Source organism: Dermacentor variabilis, chromosome 8 (genome assembly GCF_050947875.1).
Source record: "Dermacentor variabilis isolate Ectoservices chromosome 8, ASM5094787v1, whole genome shotgun sequence".
Taxonomy (NCBI): domain Eukaryota; kingdom Metazoa; phylum Arthropoda; class Arachnida; order Ixodida; family Ixodidae; genus Dermacentor; species Dermacentor variabilis.
In genome coordinates, this window is record NC_134575.1 from 23413118 (window position 1) to 23440104 (window position 26987).

At 45.0% G+C, this 26987-nt stretch overlaps 1 protein-coding gene across 7 annotated transcripts in view; it reads left to right on the plus strand.

Moving 5' to 3' along the window:
- Positions 1–685: 685 nt before the first annotated feature.
- CSN1b (COP9 signalosome subunit 1b) overlaps positions 686–26987 on the plus strand; it is a 30712-nt gene continuing 4410 nt past the window's right edge. For 2 of the 7 annotated variants that reach the window (XM_075701400.1, XM_075701406.1), the window contains exons 1-13: positions 884–1361; positions 1445–1540; positions 5106–5287; positions 8359–8529; positions 9052–9187; positions 10073–10150; positions 10651–10791; positions 11848–11942; positions 13171–13276; positions 17772–17852; positions 20347–20484; positions 23621–23707; positions 26457–26504. In XM_075701400.1, the coding sequence (XP_075557515.1) occupies positions 1311–1361; positions 1445–1540; positions 5106–5287; positions 8359–8529; positions 9052–9187; positions 10073–10150; positions 10651–10791; positions 11848–11942; positions 13171–13276; positions 17772–17852; positions 20347–20484; positions 23621–23707; positions 26457–26504 (1410 nt within the window). In that variant the 5' untranslated portion in view covers positions 884–1310. The other 5 variants (XM_075701404.1, XM_075701405.1, XM_075701402.1 and 2 more) reach the window with 4 other exon arrangements.

Below are 26987 nucleotides of genomic sequence, written 5' to 3' on the forward strand. Positions count from 1 at the left end.
TGTTGTTGTTGTTGTTGTTGAATGAGTGAAGAACGCTTTCACACAAGTGCACCTTTATTTTTGATGTTTCTGTGTTTTGAACGTGCATGAAAAGATGTTCGTAGTTCCCATAACTGCATTTGTTTTTATCTTGCATTGTATATTACTTTCACTATTTCAAGATACCCAGTGATGTAAAGTCTTTCAAATTTTCGTTTTGTGAATCTATCACTTTGTCTGCTGTCTGCATGGTCCCCAGGTCCCGTCATGTTGTCTACGACAACTTTTTTGCCTGGAGAACCCCCAGCATTGTGTTGAAAATAAAATACAGTGAAACTGAAGTGAAGTGAATGCGCACTTCGAACTAGTCTTGACAGCTATGCCATCACATTCATTTCACTTCCAAGCTATGAGGGCGCGGACCGTCACTTTGCATACTGCATTACTGCACGGAACTTAGACGCAGTTATTCTAACTTTATCATTCATCCTTGTTTACATCTCTGTACAAATTAACGACGAGCATGACAGTGAATTGCAACGTATTGAATAAACATGAATGTTTCGTCATTTATTAGTCCTAAACAAAATAAAGGATGACACTGTGCAAAACAAAACTGAAAGCGTAATCGATGCACTGACGGCTAGCACGATCGTTGTAAACATCGAGATTAGCTTTTGTGCCCGACCACAGCAATATATGTCGCTGCGTTCGCTCGCTGGACGGCTGTTGCGAGGCGGGCACTCGCCGCGATGTATCGTTTTTGGTAAATGGTTGTGCGGAAAAATAAAACGGGTTTTCATTTCTCAGTCACGGCAGCAAAACTTTTCCGTTTTTAAGGGGCTTTAGTTCGTTATGCCACAGCCCGTTCCCCATCAAATGATGATGTTCCAGGTAAGCACCGCATTCAAAGCGTCTCTTGCGGTGCAGACTGGTGTTCTTTTATTTTTGCAAGTCCCGACTATATTCTAACTTTGCCGCGATTCTTTTCAAACTGCGGGTATACATCATTGCACGCCGCTAGCTCACTATGTTGCCAGGATAACGTCTCACGGTCTCAGAGGCGAAGCGCGTGCTTGATATGACGTATCGCATTCACCCGGTCTGGGCGCGTACAACTGTGGTCTGCATGGTGCGAGTAGAGGCGGCAGCAACCTTTCGTCCCATTACCGGATCCAATTTTGTAAGAAATTTGCATTAACTAACGCATTATCGGCGATCTGTGGCGCGCGCTATGCGCCGCCGTCAGGATTAGAAACCAGCGCCAAGATAGCACTCGCCGAGAGCGATTCAATCGTCGCTACCGTGGTTGAAAGGAGCGTGCCGCCACAATGCATGCATCTGCAATGCCGCAGAGGAGGAGACGGCAGGTCGAGTCGCAGGTTTGTAGTAGTAGTCACGTTGCCGTGACGTCCTGTTATAACGTACATTTTTGTGTGCTTGTCCTCCGCGATTCCCCGGAAAGCAACAGAGTTCCGTGGAACCGATGCAAGTCGACGCGCCGCCCGAGGAGAATGAAGCGGCCGAGGAAGAGACCTACGTCGTCGAAAACCCAACTTTGGTGAGCGGATATAATGTTTTCGCAACTTTCTCTGCAGTTACGTTTGCTGCTTTGAGCTGGGCACGCGCTGCAAATGTTGCTTTGCGACGTTTCGCCGATCTAGCGCGTCCGCATGCAGCGTTCTGAATGAAGGCAGTGCTTCGGGATCATTGTTCACGTTTTTGACGATCGCGGATTAAGAGTGCGACCACTTGTGTGCGAGTGTTCACCCTAGGTGCTTCGTTCACTCGCGGAGTGGCAGCTGAATTTCGTGAACGTTCCCTGACGCAGGGCTAGAATAGGGTAACCGTTAACAAACTTACGTATATTTTTGGATATATTTCTGCACAGAATCCTAATAGAATGTACACGTATGTACGTCAGAAATCGCTAGATGCTGAATTATTGAGTTGAGAGTGATGCTTTGACTTTCTTACTCCACAACTTTGCCAGATAACAGCAGAGGAATTGTTATTGTTTATCTTGACGTGTTTGTTTTTGTTGTTCGAGAACTGCCCACAGTGGCCCACAGGTTGAAATATTCACAGTGCCTAACTGTTCTGGATGCAAAAATATTGCTATGAATTGGCATTACAGGCACAAGAACTGTGAGAACCAGTCAAATAATTTTCAGCCTGTAATTTCCTTGCAAAATGTATTTATATATCACACGACATGTGGAGTTGATCACTTGTGAGAGTTGTCAATGACAACTCCAGAGAGCGTGCCAGTGAACATACACCTTCCGAAATTAGTGATAGCTTCATGTTAGTAGGAAATGTAGCTTGGAACATGCCTTAATTTGACTTCCAGCACCACACAGTGTGTATCACTACAGCTCTAGCACCTCTTAGCATATACTGATGTGATGAGGAAGGAAGGCCTTGAAATGCTGCTTGATGTGGGTAGTCAGCGACCACTGCTGACATCAGTGCCGTCATGTTTGTCTTGATCATTTTGTGGGTGTCTGTTTTCTTGTACTTGTGCCACTTGTTTGAGTAATGTTCAGTACTGTGCTACTTGGGTCAATAACAAGGTTCCTCACCATCAGTAGCATACGTGTTTGGGCTGGTTCGTTCTAGAACAGTGCGAATGCACTTGCTTGCAAGTTTCAATTTGGTTTGCCACTTCTTATCTCATCCTGTCTATTGCACTGTTTTCCTGCTCAAGTTCCTTACCAGAGGCCTTGTACCGACCCCATCACAGCTGTCTAGAGCACTTGAGCAGAGAGAGAGAGAAATTTATTTACAGAAAGGCAGAGAGGTTGGCCTGAGCTATAACTTGCTCTGGCCTGCTACTCTAAGCACTGGAGCAGTGCGCTTCCAAGAACCTTGGCACCACCTCTTGGCAGAATCTTGCATGACATAGTTGTTCCTGAGCATGCGCTGCCAGGTGGGCAGGGTATTGCCACTCACAGCCATAGCTGTGTGCATGGAGGAAGGAAAAAATAACTTGGCCATGGGCCTTGTGTAGCTCCCCTTTCTAAGGATTCTGTCCAATGGCAGGTTGCGTGAGCATGCTCCTTTTTATTGTCGGTGGTTGCGTTATCAAGTGAAGACATGTGCTGATAGAGAACTGTTCCTGTTGCCATGATTTCACACAGCCTGCCGGCTATCTCGTCTCCTCCTATCATTGGCTATGACTATGCCTATAGCTTTGCAACTAGCAAAGCCCTGTCTGCCTGGCAACACATGCTCAGAAACAAGTAATTCCAGCTTCTTCCAATAGGAGGTGCCAGGGGTCCCAGAAGCATACCACTGCCACACCTTACATCTAGAAACAATTACTCGTGATGCACAGATCCAAATCGGACATCTTAATATGTAGCAGGTAGCTCTCCCGTCGAACATTTAGTTAAATTAGGCACTTTTATGAGCGACTTATGTTTAGCCACTGCGACCTTTTGGGAGCAGCTTGAGTCATATTGATCAAGGGGGCACACTCCCTGCTGTATATGAATAATTTGTGAGCCAATGCACACGGCATGTGTAATCGCTGAAAGCTTTTTGCCCAGCTGGGGTGACAACTGCCATGTCATGGCAGAACAAAAACTGATGTTGCCCGCACAAAGCTGCAGTAAAGTTTCACCATCGAGCGTGCAACTGTTGAGGTTTCGTACTGTCTTTGCCAGCTGGTCATAAAATTATCATTGCGATGGCTTTTTTTGCTGAAATGCACAAAATATATTGCAGTACTCAACGCACCAAGGCTTCTTTGCTTCATTTCACCAGTGTTAGGCAGCTAGGGCCTCATCAGCACCAACATGGTGATTAGTGTAAGAGACACATTCAAGTGTGATGATGACAAATTTGTTTGGTTGTTGTTCCCGCTCATTTCAGGCCTCTTGTATAACCAGCAGTATACAATCTAATCAGCCAGTCAGAGTCAACACCTTGCCAATCTTCATCATGTGGTCATAATGGTGTCGTCCATTGCTTCTAGCACATAGATGTGTGACGAGTGCGGATGTCACCTCACTTAAGAACACTGAGAATGTGTTTAAGGTAGTGCGAAATGGTGATGCCATGCCAGTGTTACTGTTTCACTGGTGGAGATATGATAGCTGTTGACAACACTGTTCGATAGTACTAGCGGGTTGCCTTTGTGGCTATGACATACTGCTGCTCTGAATGAGATCAAGGGTCCGATTCCCGGGCACGGCGGCCACAATTGGTCTGGAACAGAATCCAAAAGCACTTGTGTACTGTGCTTTGGGCGGTTCTTAACCCTTTCTGGTCCAATGATTCCTGTAGGATTCTCAATGTTTTGCAGGAAATATCCGACACCGGGAAAAACAAACAGCACTATTCTCTGAAACCTGAGCACCAGCAATGCTAATTGCATAATTTGTCAACTTATTGCTATAGATAAATATGGCTGACCCTGATACTTTGCAAATGTCCATGTGTCGCATCACACAGTGGTTGTTAGGCCTCCGTGCCATACCTTTGGAGCCTGCACTCTAAAGCATTTGCATACCTTCTTGGGTGGCATGAAAATGGTCTTTAAATAACCTGTGGTCATATTTCACATCATTATCATTGTGGATTGCAAAGTTTTAAGAACCGCATGCTGCCTACAACACCTTCAGTTGTCGGCACTTCATGAGAAAACCTTTGGCTCATTGCCCAAAGCTCCAGTGATTAACTTTTTTCTTTATTTTTCCAAGTTGTCATTCGGATTCACACAGTTGAGAGTTCGATGGCATACCATCTGGGAAGGTAACATATTTGTTAGGAAAGGAGCAGGTCATGGGCCATAGTACAAAAATGGGGCATTTCAAGATCCGTACGAATGTTTTGTTCACAGCGGCAAGCCTGGTTCCACGTGGCTGGCTTTCCATTGCGAACCAGCAGTGCGTACGGATCTCAAAATGTTATTGTGATTTGACTATGGTCAGTGACCCGTTTCTTTCCCGGCAGATTTGCATTATATATCATGTTTTCACTTCATTGAAAACACTCGCACCAGAAGGGGCTCAAAGAAATTCTGCTTGTTAAAGTTGCTGCAGAGCCCTCCATCACAGCCTCCTGTGCAGCTTCTAGTCGTGAAACACCACAATTCAAAACTTGCTTTGCCCTTGCAGGACCTGGAAGCACACGCCAACAGCTATGCGGGCCTTGCCCGACTTTACCGACTCCTGTACATTGCCGACCACTGCCCGTCGCTGCGAGTCGAGGCCCTGCGCATGGCCCTCACCCACGTGCAGAACACTTACAACATCGCCAAGTACCAGGAGATTCACAAGAAGCTCAGCGAGGCTGTGGGGTGAGTGTAGAATTTAGCCCTACAAGGACGAAATGAACAATACCCGAAGGAAATGTTTATTTTTCATCCGAATGTGTGAAATATGGCAAGAATAAATGTAACTGCCGAAATGAAAAGAATATGAATTGAATTGAATTGAATATTAATTGGTTTGTTGATTGTGGAAAACACCGGAAGCGAGCTTCACCCCATGTCGCCTATGGCTCTGTGTGAAACTTGTCCAGACAGGTAGGGTTAAACGGGGTTTAACTGGAGAGGTTTGAAGCAGTACATCTCCGGCCACTCCATTTCACCTCTGTGCAAGAAAAATAAGATAAATTTGCTTAATAAAGGGGAAAAAATAATGATACAAAAGGTATTTTAAAAAGAACACTACAACACCCCCCCACACACTTGCACATACAAGAGTGAAAGAAGAAAACAGATGAAGCATAACCACGGAGGTACTTCACTGTACAAAATAGTCCCTAGTATATTTAGCACTTTTTTGTAATTTTAAAGGTGTTTCACTACACTGACAGCTGTTTCTTTAATGCGAAGCATTCTTTGCTTCATTTTTGGCACTTCGAAGTAGGTAGGTTCCTGCCTCGCGTCGCTTTAAATAAAAGGAAAATAATATGTGACTGACGGTGGAATGGAACCTCTGCTGGTTGAGCACAGCAGCCCGTTGCTCTAGCCATTAGGCCACGATCGTACGCATACTTCTCTCGTTCCGAAGCCCGCCAGCTCTTTAAAATGCTTGGTGCGCATGCTATGTGCCACTTCGTCGTCTTCTGTCCATGTGAAAAAAGATGCACTCTGAGGTGTCGTGTTGGACTGCGCAATCTCGGTGACCGGCTAACTTTGCTCGTAGCATGCTACGTAGAAATTGTACGACATTGTACTGACTTCATGATCACCCAAATTAATCATGCTTTAAAATTTATTTGCCGGAGAACACGACATCGTTGTGTTACATGCACCTCACTGCATGGACACATATGTACGATTGCATGAAACGTAGTCGCAGCTGGCGTGTGTTCATCTCGTTTACGCTTGTCTGCTACCTATGTGAAAAAAACCAACGATTGTCACGTAAGCTCGCGTCGAACGACCGGCGTAGCAATCGTGCTGTTGCTGCCATACCGTCGTCTTCGGCGCGGTCGTCATTGTGCAGCTGTCGTCACAGGCATGTGCACTCAAGACCCACGCACACGCCTGCTCAATATGCACAAACACGTTGGTCTACATGGCATCGCTTTGCGGATCCGCAAACAATGCCGGATAGCCAGCTACCACCAAAATGCATCGCACGTCAGTTTGTGACAGTGCGTGGGATCTCCAGAATTTTCCAAAGCCACTACTAATTGACAATGGTTCAAGTGTTGTCTGAACGGACGATGGGTGATTGCCCCCAGAGTCCCAAGTTTAAAGCTTAGTTTTAGTTGTTGTATTTGCTGGGTGTATTGGAAGCAGTTCTCGTTGGATATGAAACAGGGATGTGCATTGCATTTTCTCCTCTGACCGTGCTTTCAGAAGAAAGCAAGTGGTGCACGAAACTTTTTCCTCGTCCTCTGTTCCTGCTCTAATTCAGTAAATGACACTTGATATCTATCATTCAGTCATGGCTGAAGACATTTAGTTAGACACTGTGTACTCAAAACTGAAACTCGGCAAGAGAAAATATCTTTCTTGTGTGCTGCTCGCAAGCAACGCTCGTCCATTAAGGGTGGTAGAGCATTGCATACATGATGCGGAAGATGTTAATTTGGCTCCAAGCTGTGTCATGTCATTTTGCCTCTTGTCATTTCCATTTTATTGGAGTGGCAGTTAATATGGATACTCTTGGTGAATTTTTGCTGTTTCCATGGTGTCCTGCATAGGTTTATGTTATATGTATTCTGTATGTTTATGTATGCTGAATATTCAAGGTGGATGCTATACTATTCAACCTCCAAAGTTATTCAAGCCTGGTCGTATGTTCTTGACTAAATTATCCCTCAGAATCTTTTTAAGATTGCAGTGCGTAGACAAAAGTCATAAAACATTTCATTCACAGCATATGTTTTATCTTAAATAATCTCAGACATCTAAACAAAAGAGTATTAGTGCTCATAATCTGAAAACGATGTAATTGCAATGGCGCTGCTGTTTATGGCCAGCACAGCGGCGCCTGTACAATGCCATTATAGGTCCTACACAGCGTAGTAAAGCTTATAAGGGTGCCAGAAATTTTCACACACCACATATGTTGCACCTGCGCACATTAGTTAAAACACCGTCCGACAAGTTCAAGCAGAACGCTAAAGCATGTTATTGCTGTCAGTGGTTCGTCCTTGAGACAAAACTGGCAGTTTTTTTTCCCCAACATTCCGTCCTTTCAATTAAACAAAAATTATTAATTTCCCCTACGCTTTTGTATATTTGCTTCACATTGTAACTAATATCGGTGTTGATTAAGCACTTTCAAGCAATCAAGCCGAATCAAAAGTGCCTTTTATGACTGAAGTGTACACCAAAAATAGCTTCTCAGCTCTCCTTTTCTTGTCACTCGTAGCTGGAACTTGTGTTACATGGGGCATCAGTTCAGCCCACCTGTTGGGAGCTGTCAAGCTGGCTTCAACGCAAGGCTTTACATATCGAGAACACAGATTTCAGCTTCTTCTGTCGTTGTTTGCAGCTCGATTGTGTGTAGTGTGTTACCTTCAGAGCTCTTCTTAGAGTTGTAAACCTATTTCGTGTTCACAATTTATTTCATTGTGTGATTTTGAATGCTTAAATATAAACTGCAACACTTTTGAGTGTTAATTGACACTCGCCTTGCATAATTAGTTATTGCAATGCTCTAAGAAAATGTTTGTTTGCGTTTTTCCTAAAACCGTTGATAGTAGAAACCAGTGCTTCAGTGAGGTTAATTGTTGCCAGGCAACGAATTCAAGATGAAAAATGAGCTTCAGAAATGTAAACGTAAAAATGCGCAACGTCATTCAAAGCCAGACGGTGACGTCGTATTGACATACTTTACTAGGATGGAATCGACAGTGGGCAAGCGAGGCAACCTCAACGGTTTTCTGCGCGCTTTGAAATTGTAGGAGCACTCCGAACCTGCCTGATGTGACGGGCAGCAGCAGCAGCTCGGGAGCCGTGCCACCCCTAGACAGCCAGTGGATTGAGACCCGCAGCAAAAAGGCAGCATTGAAGCTGGAAAAACTCGACACTGATCTCAAGAACTACAAGAGCAACTCGATCAAGGAGAGTATCAGGTGAGGTCCTGTGGAGTTGAGAGCCATCATTACTATGCAGTAGAACTGCATATCCACTTTTAGGCGGCAGTGGTAATTTTGTTCATTTAAAATGTAATTTCTCCGCATGTTGTGTACTATCAATAACAAAAAAAAAAAAAAAGACGTCGGATGGTAGGTTTCAAAACCTGGGGCATATTCTGTAAGTGTCCACCCCGTAGACATGTCCATTTCGTCTGCTGAAGTTCGGATTGGCTTGGCTGAGGTACACATCCGAAGGGGGCAGGCACTTCCAGCCAATCAGAACTTCAGCAGCAGACGAAATGGACATGTCTACGGGGTGGACACTTAAAGAATACGACCCCCCCCCCTCCCCCCCTTGTGTTTTGAAACCTACCATCCGACATGGCAGTTCTTTGTTGTTATTAATAAAGTCGTGATTTAGGCTACCCACCCGGACGAGTGACAAAACACGGGGACAGATCCTGACAACGTTTCAGGCTAAGAGCATTTTGAGATGAGTTAACGAATCCTGTTTTCCAGGCGCGGCCACGACGACCTTGGCGACCACTACCTCGACTGCGGGGACCTCAACAATGCGCTCAAGTGCTTCTCCCGGGCACGTGACTACTGCACGAGCAGCCGGCACGTGGTCAACATGTGCCTAAACGTGATAAAGGTAACGCACATGGATTTTTGCATTACGTTTGAAATTAATTGTACTTACCATGTACGCACAATGTTTACATGGTACCACATATCGCACTTGCCGTGCCAGACTGTGCGGGAAAGTTAGTATGACAAGTTGGGCTAATTGGTAGTGATCTGTTGCGATAAGCCCCACTTAAATTAATATAAGGACATGAAAAAATGAGAGCTACATGTCCTGTAGTTAGTTAGTCTCCCGTTCTAGTGGTGCTTGTAGTGGAAAAGCTCGATTGTTGCATGCAATACTTGCAGGATATTTTGACTGTAACGAAGAATCTGAGGAACACCAAGTGGCTATGCTGATGCGTTTCTTTTGAATCTTGGCACAAAAGCAAGGCACACTCTTCATCTGTAGCATTCTCTTTGTGTTATCGCCTCGGCACTTTTTATAAATGTGCAAGACACTGACCGCATTACACGCCAGCACTCAACTGTAGATTCAGTGCCATTTGGTTACGTGTACCCACATGCCGCTGTCTCTGCTTCCTTCTCATCAATGCACGGTGCTTGCTGGAAAATCACTCCACGACCTCATAAGGCTTAAGTCTGCTAATGTCCCCATAGAATGCTATTGCACTAAAAAGAACGCTTACTATAACTTGCAGAATAATTTTTCCTTGACTGCACACATCCATATGCAATTAAAATAATTACAGCGAAAGCAGTGATCCGTTGTCACAAGAGGCTTGCCGACATGGCAAATCGAGTGGGCGTGGAGGCACTTGAGACAGCTGTAAGGTGTGGGATAGCTGCCTTTGGCATCTGCTGCACGGCTGTTAATGCTACTAAGAGAGCCATCATTGTCTTTCTTGTTGTCGTCTGTCTTCAATTTTTTCCTATTTTTTATGCTTTTCAGGTCAGCATTTACCTGCAGAACTGGTCCCACGTGTTGACATACGTCAACAAGGCGGAAGCGACGCCAGAATTTGCTGACGTACGTTTGTACTGCAGCGTTTCAATTTCTAAAAATTTGTTCCTTTATTTCATTCACTTTTATGCCGTCTTCTGGCGTGCTAGGCCTGCTGTCATGGTGTTCAATGGCCTGCCTACCTGCCTCAAAGTGTAATCCATCAATATGTCTAAAGGAAGCCAAGAGACAGCTAAGCCAAGAAAAGTAAAAGGCAACTACCTGAGCTAATTATGATGGCAGTTAATTTCCTCCTTTGCATCGTTGTCTGCTGACTTCACTGGGTTGTTACTAGCAATAAATCAAGCCCCGAATGTCATCGATCCGTCTTGCCCACTTAATCCGACTTGTCATTTTTCCTTCATTGTCATCCTCAGCTTTATATGTCCGCTGCAGGATGAAGGCCCCTCCCAACAATCTCGCCTCTGAGTAGCCACTGCTAAATACTGCTGCATGCTTGTTCTTGGGTTGCTATTAGCACTGGAGAAGTCACCACTGAATCATCTGTTATGCAAATTGCCTCCCAGGGCCACGCCAAGGACACGCACCAGAGCATAGTGACCAAGCTTCGGTGTGCAGCCGGACTGGCCGAGCTGGCCACCAAGAAGTACAAGTCGGCCGCCAAGAACTTCCTTCAGGCCAGCTTCGACCACTGCGACTTTCCCGACGTAAGTGGCGTGCGATCGGGCATGCGCAGCTTCGTGTGCTCTTCGATTGCTTAGAAAGACAGGCCAGGAGCTTTGATCAACTATTCCTGAAAGGGATAGTAACGAGAGAAACGAGTAGTTTAGCTGTAAATTAGTTACTTGCCTTTGTACGTTACCCAAAAAAAATGCCCCCCTACTGCGAGAATACACTTGGCAAGCCAGAAAAGACAAAGCAAAGGACGGATGCCGGGAATGCCTTGGAAGTTCCTGAACCAGCTTGCCATCCTGTCGTGGATTTGGCGCCGCCTGCTCGAGCGTTCTTAATTTTTTTATTGGAGTCAAATTTTTTAAAGGAGTCAAAGACTGAAGTTAGCAAGCTTTTAAAACTTGCACAGCCGCATCCAACCAAATTAACCGAGTGCATTGAAATCCGTTGCATAACGCTGGTGTTTTGCCGCCGTGACATTAAAATATAAATTCTGGCTTACTTCATCATAGTGACCACGGAGTTTTAAAAGAACGCTTTTCTAAACTAATTTAGTGTATCTGTCTCTAAGCGTGTTTTGAGGTTCCCTCAGTCTATTGAGAAATTTGAGCAGTTCAGTTCACTCAGGCTTGTTAGATTCTTGGGAGAGAGAGAGTGGCATGCTCAAGAACGTGGCTGACGAGATTATGTTCATAAGGCATGAATAGTCTGAACTGAATGCAGCTATGTTCAGTACCTGGGCTGTTGTTAATTTTGGCAGCTGGCACTGTGATATGGCCGATCGAATTATGCAGTCTAACCTTGGATGTGCATTTGCGTTGATCTAGGATGGATTAAATGGAAATTGTATGTATCTAGAGTGGTTGCATTAACTAGGAATCAAGCACTTCTTTGGATTCTGAACATTTATGGCATTTGCTGCATGATGTTACAGACTCCACTCGCATCCCTTTCATCACAGACTGATTATAAATTTGTATCTCGCTATCTGGGAGCTGTTTCTCATGATAGGTTGCACACTGGCCTGTGAAGAGCCAAAATTTCTCACTGACGGGGATTTATTTCTTGCTCTTGTTTCTCCTTTTCCTCAGATGCTGTCCCCGAACAATGTTGCCATGTACGGCGGACTCTGTGCCCTGGCGTCGTTTGATCGCCAGGAACTTTTGCGCAACGTCATCTCTAGCAGGTGCGGTTAACAATTGCCCTCCCGTTGCCTGTGTCACTCTGGTGTCTCCGAGTTCTGTGGCTGAGCATGATGTCATGATTCCCATGAGCAACTGTGGGGCCGAAATTTCGATGGCAGCGCACTGTTAAGGAGACAACCTCTCTGAGCTTTGAGCACTCTTTTTAGGGAGAAAAGAGGTGTACAGAAACTATTTTTTTTATTTTCTAACTAAATTTAATAAATATTGTCACCCGGGCAGAGTTTTTCATGCTAATTTCAAAAATATAATTCTTCAATTGACTGAGTGGTTCCAGATATAACTAAAATTAGTCACCTATTAATCGGAACAATTGGAAGTGGAGTATCAGCCAGAATGTTTATAAAGACATATAGCTGGATACTGCAAAGTGTAAGAAACACAAATATAGTACTTTATTTTTGTTTTTACAGCAATTTTAAGTTCAATGTCCAGACATGGCTATCATGTGGTCCAGTTAGTAGCCAGACTTTAAAAATTTACAAAAGCAAAATTAAAAATCTGTTTCTAGCGCTGTGTAATGCACACATGTAGCTATACATGCCCCTGTTAAAATAATGCTCCATGTGCCCTGAAGACCGAGATGGTGCTTCGGCAAGTTTTGAAATTGCAGGCGATCAGAACCGGGCGCTCTTTCGGAACTGTTATACGCCACCGCGTTTCGTTCTTTAGATGCACGTTTTTAACGGAAATCAGCAGCTAGGCCCTGCATGAATGCACCGGGAACAAGAATGACACTGAAAATCTGGCTTTCGGAGCTAGGTGCTGCCAAATTGTAACTGGTGACGCCAGATTCAGGGCGGTTATCTTTTTAGCGTATTTAAAGGCGAGTCCATATATCACAAGCTACCGATATATATAACGACCACATTTTGCAGAACTATCGAGCTTGTTGTAAACGGGCTTGACTGCATGTTTACATACTTAGGTTTAGGTGCATGGTAAGGAACCCCAGGTGGACAAAACCCAGAGCCTCTCATGACTTCAGTGTTGCTTTAGGACCCCATGAATCAGTCAATCATTGCAAGAATGGGTAAATCGCGCAAAATTTTTCGTAGTCTGCCTTGTTAGGCAGCATCACTTGTTTTACATATATGCAAACATTAGCAGCATAGAGTTAGAGTGAAAGTTCCAGTGAATGTGGGTTATGGAGCAGAGAACTTGCGCCACTGATGTTGAAATGTTTACTTCACCTTGCCTCTGTTCTCGCAGCTCTTTCAAGTTATTCCTCGAGCTGGAGCCACAGCTGAGAGACATAATCTTCAAGTTCTACGAGTCCAAGTATGCCACATGCCTGACACTGCTGAATGAAATCAAAGTGAGCATCACAATGTGATAGAACAGCATTAGATGCCTTATTAAACATATCGTAAACAAAGGCTTTCTGCAGGACGCTATGGTGTCCCTTAACTAGGGACATGCAATTTAACGTATGGGAGAGATGTGTAAAAAAAAATGTTCCGAGACCGGGTGCCATCTGGTTCATCGTGTCAAGCCTAACCAAGCCAAGACAATCTATTAGTACGCCTCCTGCTGCTTCTATGTCGTCTTGTCTTGCCAGGCCTGTGGAAGTGACAATCGCCCACCTGTCTCGGTAATTAGGCGCACATGCAACACGTAACTTGTGATTCGGGTGAGTTAAGAAAAAGCAAAAGCTAAATTCTCTATTTGATGCTCGGCGATAGCGAGAGTAGAACCACAGGGACAATTCACACATAAAATATGTAAGCAACAGTGATCCAATAGCATGCAGACCATGTGCAGTGAGAACAATGCCATTTGGTTACATGCATAAACTGTTTGTTTCCTTGTGAACGCTATTCTAAATCTCCCTGTTGTGGATTGGTTCATTAAACATTTTTGCTTGGATGTGGGGATGTTGCAGTGGGGTATTAAAGGACTGCTAAAGTGGCCCTCAACAGGTTTGAACCATGCACACTCTGAGGTGATTATGCAATAAGCGATGAGCATTTAAAGCTCTTGTCTCGCGGACCTGGCCCTTTCATACATGGAGCTCATCCTTTTGCATTGCTGGGCATATACAGCAGGATCTTGACGATACAAATCTCTCAGGACGGCGCAAGAAATTCGCATCACCCAACATGTAAGGAAATCTGGAAATGAAGGGGGGACGGCGGCAATAAAAGGCCAATTTTGGTCAAAGTTTTAAATTTTTTCAAGTATTTTTTTTCCCCGCGATCATAAGACTTCCTCCATCTCATGGCGTAAATGCACAACTAAGTTCGAGAAAATTTCGCTTTAGTGTGTTGTCTTTGTAATAGGGCTTTGGGAGGTGTACTATTGCACCACTGATCTTGTGGCTTTCCGTTGACACAGCATGACCACCTCGGTATGGCCACGAACATGAGAGACCGGCTCTTCAGATAGCCGCAGTACCATGTCTGTTCATACAGGAATATAAGCATTAAAAATTAGTGCAAAATAGAAAAACTACCATTGCAATTCATTACTGCAGTCATGTGGCCCACAGGGAGTGCTCCTTTGCTGTGGATTTGAATCACTGGCGCACTTGTTTCAAGCACGGTTTGGCAGCAGCGAGCTGCGTGCCTTTCCTATTTCAAGGTTGACACCTCGACGATCTTTCCGGGTATCTTGAGTTTCTTTCGTTGCTGCACCCTATGGTGACAAGGGACACAATTTGCGTGAGATGAGGGAATCTGTTTGCTTTTCTTTGCGACAGCGAAGCTACTTCATATCTTGCAATCTGACGGGTGCAAAGGCAGAGAGGTTTAGAATTGTCATTGGGGCTCTAAAGACGACGGAAGGCGTGCAATGCAGGAATAAGGCTACCAACAGAAGCGAATGCCGCCGATCTACCCTCTGGTCACTCGGGATTGCTGGCTCCTGATAAAGTTGCAAGACGTTTGAAATCAAAAACTTGTTACCAGAGCAGTGCACTCAATGCAAGCACTTCTGGTTGTGTAAAAGTGTCCGCTAGTTTCTGTTGCCTACGCTGGGAATTTGTTCTTTTTTTTTTTAGCGAGTCGAGAATAGCTTCTGTCAACTGCAATATCGGAGAGTGAGCTCTGTACTACAGTCAAAACTTGCGATAATGAAATCTCAAGACAAAATATTTTTGCATCCCTGGAGAACGGCCATAGGATTCAATGCATTTCGTACCTCTCGACAGCGAAATGTTGTGGTACTACAACCCCGCATTAACGAAATTTGTTAGAATGTAAACCCGCATATTACTTACTTGCGCAAGGCTAGCAGGCTCAAAGATGTGTTCAAATTCGATTGCTTTGCACTAAAATAGCTCTACATTACACTTGCATGGGTGCCGGCATTTTTGTTTACAAAAATAATGAAGCGCCGGAAGCGATCGCGGGCGCTGGAAACACATCATGGCCGCCATCTTGTTTGTTGATCGCCCGTTTGAAGCGGCACGCATGTTGCTACCGACCTGTGATGATGGTTTTTACACACCTGGTGCAGTGTGTAATGTGCGCCTCAGTGAGAAAAATGCAGCAAAAGCAAGAAAACCCACGTCCCAGTGGTGTGAAATTGTTTATGGCACTTGATATGATGGTCGCCGTGTGTAGTGCCATGCACAGGGCCGTGATGGAGCGATCGTCTGGGATTACGCACCCCTTCAAGAACACTGGTTTTGGTGCCACCCAACAGTCATCGCTTGCGAATTCGGTGCCGGGCATAGACTTGTACGAAAGTAATGTACGAGATATGATCTGTTTCGTGCTCAGCACGAAATTGCTGCAAAAGCGTATTTCTTCGCGTTCCCCGCCGATTTCGTTATTGCGAGGTTCAACTGTATCTTAACACGAACAGCAACATCCTTTTTCTCACTGATTGAGGTAGATTGCAACATACTAGCCTTGGGCTTTGTTTTCAGTACTTCTGTCTGTGTCGCTACTCATGCTTATCACTTGCGACTTGCAAAACACATGCCTAAACTCACAGTGGCAAAAATCAGCATCGCGTTCGCGATGATGGGCAGCACACGTTGGGCTGTGCGATAGGTGAATGCGAAAAGCACTCGTGGCCTCAGCCTTGCCGAAATTTTCAGGAAACCTTATTTTAATGTAGCACAACACTGATGAAGAAGTCTGTAAATGAATTTTCTGCTTTGTTGGCACGCTAGAAAACAACCAAACAACCTAATCTACCTTCTTTTTGTGATTCGCTTTTTCGTATTGCCCTATCGTGCATTCTTCTGGCATTGTCCGCATCCAGAAACTGTAAGTGTGTTTTAGTCGGTCGCCAGTGGTTGCATGGCAGTCTGAGCGCAGTTTGAGGCATCAGGATTTTCACCGCTACCAGAGAAAATGCTGCTTCACTTTTAAGCAGCTGCTTTCTGTAGCAGCGCTTGCGATTTGAGATACTTTCGTAAATAACCACTTGTAATTCAACCATTTGACCAGCAGCGTTTGACCAGCAGTGAAATTTCGTTATATTAAAATCACGGATAAACACGCCTCATTATATTGATGTTAAAAATACATGGTGTCTTTGGACATTGTTATAAAAAGGCATACATGTTGTTACATTAAGGAGTTTGTTATTATTGAAGTTCATTACACAGTTGAACCCTGTTGATACATTTTTCAAGGAACGCCGGACATAAAATGTAGCAGTGGAGGAAATGTAACAGTGAGGGTATGGTGTAAATTACCACAGGAATGTTGGAAACAGCTCTCAATGGCTGCCAGCACAGTTATTAGACGTCTCGGCGCTCATACTGTGATCGGAGACTGCGCTGCATAATTAATGGACATGTACGATGTTCCATGACAGTGGCCCCTTTCCACGTTGCACTATACTGCCTCGTTGCAAGTTTTTGCGTATGCTTCACCATATGACACATTTCTATTGCGGCAATGCTGACTAAAGAGAACCGGCGATTATGCATCCTTGCCGGCCCTGAAATAAATGTATCCCTGCGCTCTGTTCCGAGCAGGTTCTAACCGGTGCACGTTTCTCATGGAGTTAATATGACCAACTCTAGAGGAAAAACTCCCCTTAGCGCCCATTCATTCAAATGAGCGACTGCTACTCTGCGAACGCACGCGGACAACGAGATGCGCTTCAGACAAGATGCGCAATCAACGCAATCCCGAGCCTTTCTCAGTACAGATTTAGATTATGGGGTTTTACGTGCCAAAACCACTTTCTGATTATGAGGCACGCCGTAGTGGAGGACTCCGGAAATTTCGACCACCTGGGGTTCTTTAACGTGCACCTAAATCTAAGTACACGGGTGTTTTCGCATTTCGCCGCCATCGAAATGCGGCCGCCGTAGCCGGGATTTGATCCCGCGACCTCGTGCTCAGCAGCCTAACACCATAGCCACTGAGCAACCACGGCGGGTTCTCAGTACATTAGCGCCTTCTAGTTCAGGTGCCTGCAAATGCGTTCTTTCACACGCCATAAATTTTACATGAAAATTTTAAATGTAACCATCCGATCTTCCTGAAAAATATATGCAACGAACTTTACATGTTGTCCATACATGCATGCTACATATAAATGGTTGTTGTAGCGTAATATTTTTCATATTGTTAGCATTGCAAAAATGGCTTGTCGCAACAGCTTTTCCCCTAGTTAGTGGACTAACTCTCTGACACCTGTTTGGGTGCTTTGCCAACTCTTTGCCTGCTGCTGTGTGCGCGTTTTCTCCCAATATGCAAGCCCGGTCGCTCATAGACCTTATTGCAAACTTTGGTAGTTTGTTGCAGCGTATTGGTCGCTTGCTGCAAAGTATCGGTCACTTGTTGCAACGTATACACTTGTTGTCCGTAGCAGTGTGCAAGAGCAAATTTGTATTTCTGCAGGACAATCTCCTCTTGGACGTATACCTGGCCTCGCATGTCAACACTCTGTACACCCAGATCCGGAACAGAGCCCTCATTCAGGTGAGAGAGAGAGAGAGAGAAAACTCCTTATTAATGAATTGACGTGTATGAAGGAGCCTGTATGCTTCGCTGCATAGGAAAGGGGATCAGGGACACAAGTCTCTGGGAGGAGGAGGAAGGCAGGAAAGAAAAAATATGATCGTGGTACAGTCGCCCATGCCTGAACTAATGACTTGGCTAGTTGAACATGCACCTTCGGAATCCCAATACAGTAAAAGCTCGTTAATTTGGATCTCACGGGACCGAGAAAAATGTCCAAATTATTTGAATACCGAATTAACGAACGAACAGGAAAAACATTAAAATAAGGTTGTAGAAGCATACCTTTATTTACTGAAGTATTTTGCAATAGTCGTCTGCTTTTTCACGCGGATTCCAGCTGACATCACAGTTTTTCTTAACTCTTCCAAGTGGCCAACAGCGCGCAAACTGTCGGAAGTGCTGAGGCAAACGTCCTCCAATATCAAAAGCGCCTCCATGACTTCTCGTGAGGTGCAATGAGGTCACGGCTGCACCTCCTCGCATGACTCTTCGTCTGAATCATGGTCTTCCCGGGCACCCGTGACATCATTAATAATTTCTTCATCGGTCAGGAGACCAGTCCTGGTGACAGAATCATCAATCGCGATGTAGTCCTGAAGGGTCACATCTGTGGGAAGGTCAGCGTAGAATGTCGGGCAGTCATCATCGGTGGACTCGGCTGACACCTCGTCGGCTACTGACGCATGCTCAAGCCTCGCAAAACCGCTGTGCCGAAAACATTTGGTAATGACTAGATGAGGTGTATTTTTCCACACGCGGGCGATTATGTGCACTGCACCAAGCAAGTCCACTTCATACAGCTTTCCAACTTCTGAGCATAAGATCATTCGCTGTAGCAGGTGCTTTTGGTACTTCGACTTCACGTAGTGCATGATACCCTGGCCCATCAGCTGAAGGGCACATGTAGTGTTAAGCAGCAAAAAAACTACCTTGACGCTCTCCAGTTCGACTGTACAGTTATGTGCACTGCAGTTGTCAACAACCATAATTATCTTGCGGTCCTTAGACGTGAAGTGCCGGTCTAACTGCTGCAGCCCGCCTCAAAAAATGGCCGAGGTCATCCAAGCCTTCCTGTTCACTCTGTACTCGACAGCAAGGCTTTTGATTTTCTTTAAAACAACGTGGCTTATGCACCTTCCAGATGGCAACAAGTGGCAAGCGCTCCATGCCAGTCATATTGGCGGCAAGAAACACAGTTACAGTTATCCTTTGCTTGCACTTCTTGCCACCAATGCACGGATCCCCTTTGAAAGTCACCGTCTTGTCCGGCAGAGCTCTGAAAAATAGAGCAGTTTCGTCTGCGTTGAACACGTCACTTGGTTCATGTGCGGCGATGTGCTCAAGCAGCTTCACATTTTTCCACTGGCTCGTTGTGCTTTTGTCAACGCTGGCCTTTTTGCCGCACACACTTTTGAAGACGAGTTCGTGTCTCTCTTGAAACCTCGTGAACCACCCCTCTGAAGCTCTGAACAATTCGATGTTCATCATTGCAGCGTGCTTCTCACCTTGTGCCATGATGAGAGGTCCGCTCAAAGGCAGGTGCGCGTTGCGACAGTCAGTAACCCACTGCAGCAAAGCTCCTTCGAGCTGGAGATGAGCTGCGGTTCGCAACCACTTTCTTGATGCATGAAACTTCTCACTTTCAAAGGCTTGAAGAATCTGTTGTTCATTTTTCACGTACATTCCCAACCTGCTCCGCTTGACGTTGTACTTGGTCATAAAGTGCTGTCGCGATTTGCCATTCTTCAAAGTGTGCAAAATTTCCACCTTAGTCGCCAAGTTCTTGGCTTCGTACTTCTGCCGCTTTGCCAGCGTTGCCATCACTGTAGCGCACGATGGTGGTGGCAGGCAAAACACGGTCACAACGAAAAAAAGAAAAACTCCACAAGAAGAGATGATGCCGACTCGACAACACAAGGGGAAATGGTGTCGAAGGTGCAGTGGAGCGAAGAAAGAAGACACCAACGTTCGATGATGATGGCGATGCCTCTCAGGTTTCGGTTTCACTCCAGTGGTGTCAGCGCTGCTTTACCACACTTTCATGTAGCGGCAGCCGTCAGCATTTGTCCGAATTAAGCAGTGGGGGACTGACTTTTGACGAATTAACGAAGGTTTGGTCCCGTAGACTAACATGCACTTTGGCCGGGACCAATAGAGCCATCCGAATTATCAGAATTTCCAAATTAGCGGGTGTCAAATTAATGAACTTTTACTGCAATTCACAACAGAGCTCTGTTTTCACTAATGAAAGCTGCTCATTGTCATTGCCAACCTATGTGAAAATTTGTCTATGTAAAATCTATGTGAAACCTATGAGAATATTTTGAAACCTATTTTGTTGGCAGAAAGGTTCACATTAGAATTAGGTAAATATAGTGCATGTATCATGCTTTACTATAAAACACATCGCTGAAATAAATGAAATCTTATGTGTGTGTTTCCTTGCATGCAGTATTTCAGCCCGTACTTGTCGGCCGACATGACGAAGATGGCGCAGGCATTTAACACAACCCTCGGTCCGCTCGAGGAGGAGTTGATGCAACTGATTCTCGACGGACAGATTCAGGCACGCATAGACTCTCACAACAAGGTAAAGTACATTTTTGACTCATTAGGTTGCCTGACCTATCTTTCTTCTACTGGTTATGTGTGTGTATCGTTGCATTGCTGCTTTCATCGTGTATTGCACTTCAACTCGCCCAACTACTGTCAGCGACTGAGGATGAATCGCAGGAGTGCAGTTTAGTGTGACCGAAAATTGTGGAATTGAAATTATAAAAAAAAAAATGAAAAGGTGCCATTTGCAAGCAAGTCTACCTGAACAGTGCATCGGCAATGGCAGGGTGACATGTGACTTCGGTAAATCATCCAATCAGAAAAAGAATTCGTTTTGTTTAAGTTAGCGACGAACGATACGGTTGGATGTCAAGTCAAATATAGCTTCAGGGCGGCAGTATGATACGAAGCCATGCGTTCGCCTCCACGCTGCCCCCATAGTTGGTAGCGTCACCCACAGTAGGACGACGCTATCATGAAAAGGCTGTATCACATGACGCGAGTTTCACTCAGTGACACGGCAATTTCAGTCGCTCCGTAACTGGGTTCAGCCAAATTGGTTGCATCAGCGGCGCGTAGTTGCGGCGATCTGCGCAATTTTGGGTGGGCTGGCAACAAGCGCCGTAAAAATTGCGCTTTTCTGCTGATGTCTATTTCACGACGCGTTATGCCGGTGCCTCCGCAGTTGAGCGTGAAGCAGTCCTAAATGTAGAACACTGTTAACAACCAGAAAGCATACTAGTTATTCTGTTTCTACATAATTAGCAACATTCGAACATATTGCCAATTTCTGCGCTGTTTCATTATAACAATAGAGACGTGAACACATTGAGAGCTGGGTTCAATTTTGGCTGCCGCTCTGATGGAAATGAGACTTGCCATGTGAAAAAAAAAGATGTGCACCAACCTACCCGTCCCCACTCTCCCCTTGCTTGCATGGGAAGGCTGCACTTCTCAAGCCACCAATCTTCTTGGCCCATCCTCGCACGCTCTCACTGGCACCCAAACCATGCATCACACGGGACACAATATGATCTTATTACACTTGGGACTTTATACCGGAACAACACGCTGCTTTGCTTCGGTGGTCACTCTTGGTTGTGTGATTTGAGAGGTGTGTTCGCAAGGAGCTGTTTGGAATTCAACCATTTGACTGTCTGCATCCGCGGAAGTTTCTACTTATTGTATCGGCATTCCTTCATGGCGGCTGTGAAATTTCGTTTTATATTGAAATCGTGTATAAACGCACTTCCTTATATTGAGGTTCTAAATACATAGTGTTCAATGTACAAGCTATAAAAAGTTATACTTTGTTATGTTGAGAACTTCAGTATATTAAATTTCCTTACATCAAGGTTTACCTGTATAAAATGTGCTGGGATTTCATACTTTTCTTGTAATATGATCATCACTGTAGCTTGGCAGTGACTGATTGTTAACTGTGTATTGTCAGCTGTCGTCAACTCGATCCTGACAGGACTGATGAGATTGGTCAAATTATCTGGCCACTCAAATTAAACAGGCAGAAAAAAAACACCAAAACAGACCGCTGATACGTTTGGCAGTATTTGTACTGATCCTAACGTGAACTCGAATTGAACTCCCAAGCTCCCTTTAGGGTTTCAAAGTGTAGGATTAATGTAAGAATGACATTAGAGCTCCTTTAACAACATGCGATTGTAGCATGCAGGAAGCAGGTAAACAGGAAGGTAATGCGCAAACCTACCCATCCACACTCTCCCCTTGCTAGCATGGGAAGACTGCACTCCTCAAACCACCATCCTTCTCGGCCCCTGCCATTGTAGTTTTCTTGGAACAGCTATACCATCCCCATTATTTCTTTTTGTCATGCAACCCGATTATAACAGTTATCAGTGATAACAATGGAATTTTCGTGGCACTTGAATATCATTATAAGTGGTTTCTACTGTAATAAGAAAAACACTAAAGCAACTTTACCTTCACAGAATGGAAAAAGAAAATTGCAGTTTTGTTACTTGATGTTCATCGTCATCACTCTCAGACAGCACTTTATCACTTTCAATTCAGAGCCACACCATGTCATCCTCCGTACGGTCCATAGTGGGTTGGATGTCTTGCATTTATCAAACGAATCTGCCATAATAGCAAACGCAATGGTGGCCCACGCCTAGACTAACTACTTCACTAATTCGTCCTCCACCGAATGCCATCCTCTGGAATGCCAAGAACATCTGGCGCGACTTGTTGCCGCTAGCTCAGCACTTCAAATGACTTATCCATAGAATGCGCTTTCGTAATAGGACTGAAAGTGGCAAGCTGCCATCATCAGCATGCTGTGCAAAAACGCTTTCCGTCAGCATCCATGGTCACCATCTTGCGATGGCAATGGCAATGACACTGGCTAGGCTGGCTTTGACAGTATGCTGCTGCAAATGCCACAAACTCCGTTTTGGTTTCATATCTGATTGCACCGGCCAAGCAGTTCTTGAACAAATTTTCTTTGAAGAACAGGCGGGCATTGGAAACACGTAAATGATGTAATAATTAACTGTGAGCTATCGTCTTGCTTTAAAACCTTCCTGTGGCAGGCCTAAAATGGGCATCTTTAATGGGAGATGACGTGTGTTTGATGCATTCACTATATCTTGAGTGCCGCCACGAGCGACGCTGCCCCCGCCATGATCATCTAGTGGTCTTGGCATTGATTGCGCTGCAGGGCACAAGATTGAATCCCGGCCACGGTGGCTGCATTTCTATGGCAGCGAAATGCAAAAACTCCCCGTGTACCATGCATTGGGTGCACATTAAAAAGCCCCAGGTGGTCAAAATTAATCCGTAGTCCCTTCGCTATGGTGTGCCTCGTAATCATATCATTGTTTTGGCAAGTAAGACTCAAAATAACAACAGGCGCTGCCACCACTGGAGTCACCACTGTGGTTACCATTGGGGTTGAGCACGCGCGTAATGATGCAGTTCAGTTCTAATTATGCAGCGAAGGCTAGTTTCATTACGAAATAATGCAAGTTTGGTTCCATAGCAATGTATGGGCACGGTCTGAGGCCTGCGGTTGGGTTCGAATTAATCGGAGTCGAATTAACGCAAGTCTACCGTGCCTTGCTCAGCACCATTAACATGTACATTTCGGGATTGCCATGATTTGACATGCACTGATTTCTGTTGCTCCACAGATACTGTACGCCAAGGACATTGACCAGAGGAGCACCACCTTTGAACGGGCACTTGCGATGGGCAAGGATTACAAGCGCAGGACAGCTGTAAGGGATCTCTTACTGCCCCTAACAATTATTAGCATAAGCCTAACCGGGTTGCTTTTATGCTACAGCAACTCCTGGCTGAGTATTGACAGAAGCTGCTGTTGTAGACATCGTCTTTGTGCGAGTTGATGGTGAAAGCTTTAATATGCTAGCTCTTCTACATTGGCATCATAGGGAAGTTCCAGGCATTAAAAACAATTGCAGATGCCTCTTATGATGGAAAAGGGTGGATAAACTTTTTGCTAGAGTGGAGGATGTTGATTCCTATATATAACACAGAAAGACTGTCAGAAGCACTTGTTATTTGTGAGAACAATTTATATTTACTCTTTGCACTGGCTCGGAAAGCCTGTTGTTCCAAGCAGTTTGCATGTCATGTGCACCTCAGAGGTCTGTAATCAAGTGAAACTTTGCTGGGATGAATGTGACATGTTTTCGCTCAATCAGGCATCGTTTCAGGCTCATTTATCGCTGGCAGATGCATCCTCAAATTTGCATTACGAAAATTACAGAATTGATAAATACATTTCTTTAGTGATTTTTTTGTCTCCCAACACCATTGTCCATCGTTATCACTCTCAGGCAGTAATTTATTGCTGCCTATGAAGACAAAAATGCTTTGTCCTCCGTACGGTCCATAGTGCATTTGATACAGTAAAACCCTGTTAACTCGAAGTTGTAATAACCAGGGAAATTTTCGAGATAAGTGGAGTTTCGAAATAATTCCCCAAAATGTAAGCGCCTGGCCGTGCATAGAACACATAGAGCCTCTCAAAACTGGCACCAGTAGCCGCTAAATTTCTTGATAAAAGCTCAATATACCAGGAGTGGTATTGTCGGTAGATCGTTTTGCCAGATATTGTGCGACTTGGCACCCTACACATCGAGCCTCCAAAGGCAACAGCGACCCTCGCACGGAGCCAGGAAAACGCTGTTGGACATAGGCACCGACTTGTCCAAAGACTAGTCACGTGAAATATCGCTTGTATCCCAGTAAAGTAATTGACCGCCCCAGGGTTGCGATATTGTAGCCGTGCCTTCCGTTCAATCGTATGCCACGCTTTCATGCACCATAATCGGCTGGCTTATCCTACCGATAACGCAGATGGAGTATCTCTATGACGATTGAAGAAGCACAATGAGAAATGGCAGCGGAAAAGCCATCACTACCGAATCGCAGCCCTGAAGCTTATAAAATTCCAAAAACATATCTTAAATTCGGTGCAGTGGCTTACGGCACGGATTGCGCCATATCTGTACGCTAATTGCTTAATGCGTGACATGGCATAGTGCGCACATGCATAAACATAGGAACTGAGACAAAAGCGATTAAGCAAGGTGACGATGCCCCGCGCATACGTGAGCCTGCATGTTACGGAGCTCCCGTCTACATTCTCGGGCGTCGTGGGGAGTGAGAGCGACACTACGCTCCCATTATCAATGACATCGCTGCCGGCGGGAACGGTGGAGGATAAGAGTGGCATAGAATGAAGCGGAATTCGCTACAAACTTGCAGTCCTGTCATATTTTGGCGATATCGCAGCTGTGCACAAAGTGAGCAGCTGCGATGTCTTAATGAGTTTTTCCCGACATTTCGAAGTTGAGGTTTTGACATATGCGGGTACGGTGCAAAAGCATTTCTATATAAACGGCGAAAAATATGTAGAGTTGATGCCGAACTAGGAAAAGATTTCGACTTGGCTGATACTTTGAGATATCAGAGTTCAAGGTAACGAAGGTTTACTGTACTGCATTTATCTCGCAACTCCGTAACAATCGCAGGTGGGATGGTGGCCCATGTCTAAGCTAACCACTTTGCTAGTTCATTCTGCAACGCAGGCAGCTCTCTGGGACAACAAGAACATGTGACATTATTTGTTGTCACTAGCTTAATTTGTAGCATAACGCATCGATTGACTGTGCTTTCGTAATCACATGGAAAGCGGCTCGTTGTCGTTGGCATGCTCTGTGAAAACCTGTTCTGTCGTCATCCATGGTTGCCACCTTGTTAAGGCACTGGCGATGGCATGCTAGCCTGACGGTATGCTGTTCCAAATGTCGCCAACGTGACTCTGGTCTCGTATCAAATTGCACCATGCAGGGAATTTTCTGCCGAATTTTCTTGGAAAAGAAAGCACTCATTAGAATTGGGTAAACGCTGTAATAATTTGACTGTGACCCCATGTTTCTTGCTTTAAAATCTTCTTGGAGCGGGCCAAAAATAGGTGTTTTTGGCAGTGGATGACGTGGGTTTGGCGCATTCGCTGTACCCTAAGCACCGCCAGTACAGGTGCTGCCGCTATTGGAGTTACCACTGGGGTCATCACTGGGGCCACCACCGGGGTCAGGCATGTGCATGCTGACCAGTAGAGTTCGAAATATCTGATGAAGGTCATTTTCAGGATCCAAAACAACAAGATTGGGCCCACAGAAATGTAGAGATGCCAACCGGGACTTTCAGTCGGGATCTAATTAACCGAAAAATTCAATTGTTAGAGTCAAATTAAGTGAAGTCTGCTACACTTTATTTAGTTGCACTTTAGTATACCTTTAAAAGTTCACTGTGGAGGGGCCCTCTGCGTGTCCATATTTATTATGTGGCCTTACATTGCAGTTCCTTGCTGGTAATGTTACAGGACTAATGTTGTGTTCTCTTGAGTACTTACCTTAAAAAGTTGTCACATTCGTTTCGTTTTTCCATTGTCTGCATGCAGTGCTTGAAATGGGTGTTCTAAATGTTCTCTTTCAGGCACTGATACTGAGGTCTGCAATGCTCAAGAATCAGATACACGTTAAGGTAAGGCTCGCTTAAGTGCTTCGTTATAGTCCAGCAGGCAGCTTGCTAGTGCCTTGTTTATTGCGTGCTAAATATGATGCCTCTCTTGGTGATTTAGATGATTTAGACATTTAATAGAATCGCAATACAGTAAAAGCTTGTTGATATGGTCCTGTTTCGTATAATTTCCCAGTGCAAACATTCGCAATCGATAACACAAAAAATTACCCAATACAGCTATGGATTTTTTTTTGCCTGTTGTATGAAGTCGTGACTGTATGAAGCATGTTCTGGGCTGCTAAATCCCGTGTAAACAAAAAATGGTGCGAGGCACGCGCGATGGTAAACAGCAGCGGCCCGCCGCAGCAGCTTATTCGTGGTACTCGCCTACCCATCGTCATGTGGCACACTATCTCCCATTCTGGTACCAGCAAATCTCCTCGCCGGTCGTTGCGCGCCACATTCGCAGCTATTGCCACCAACCCTGTTGTAATAAGTATCTTC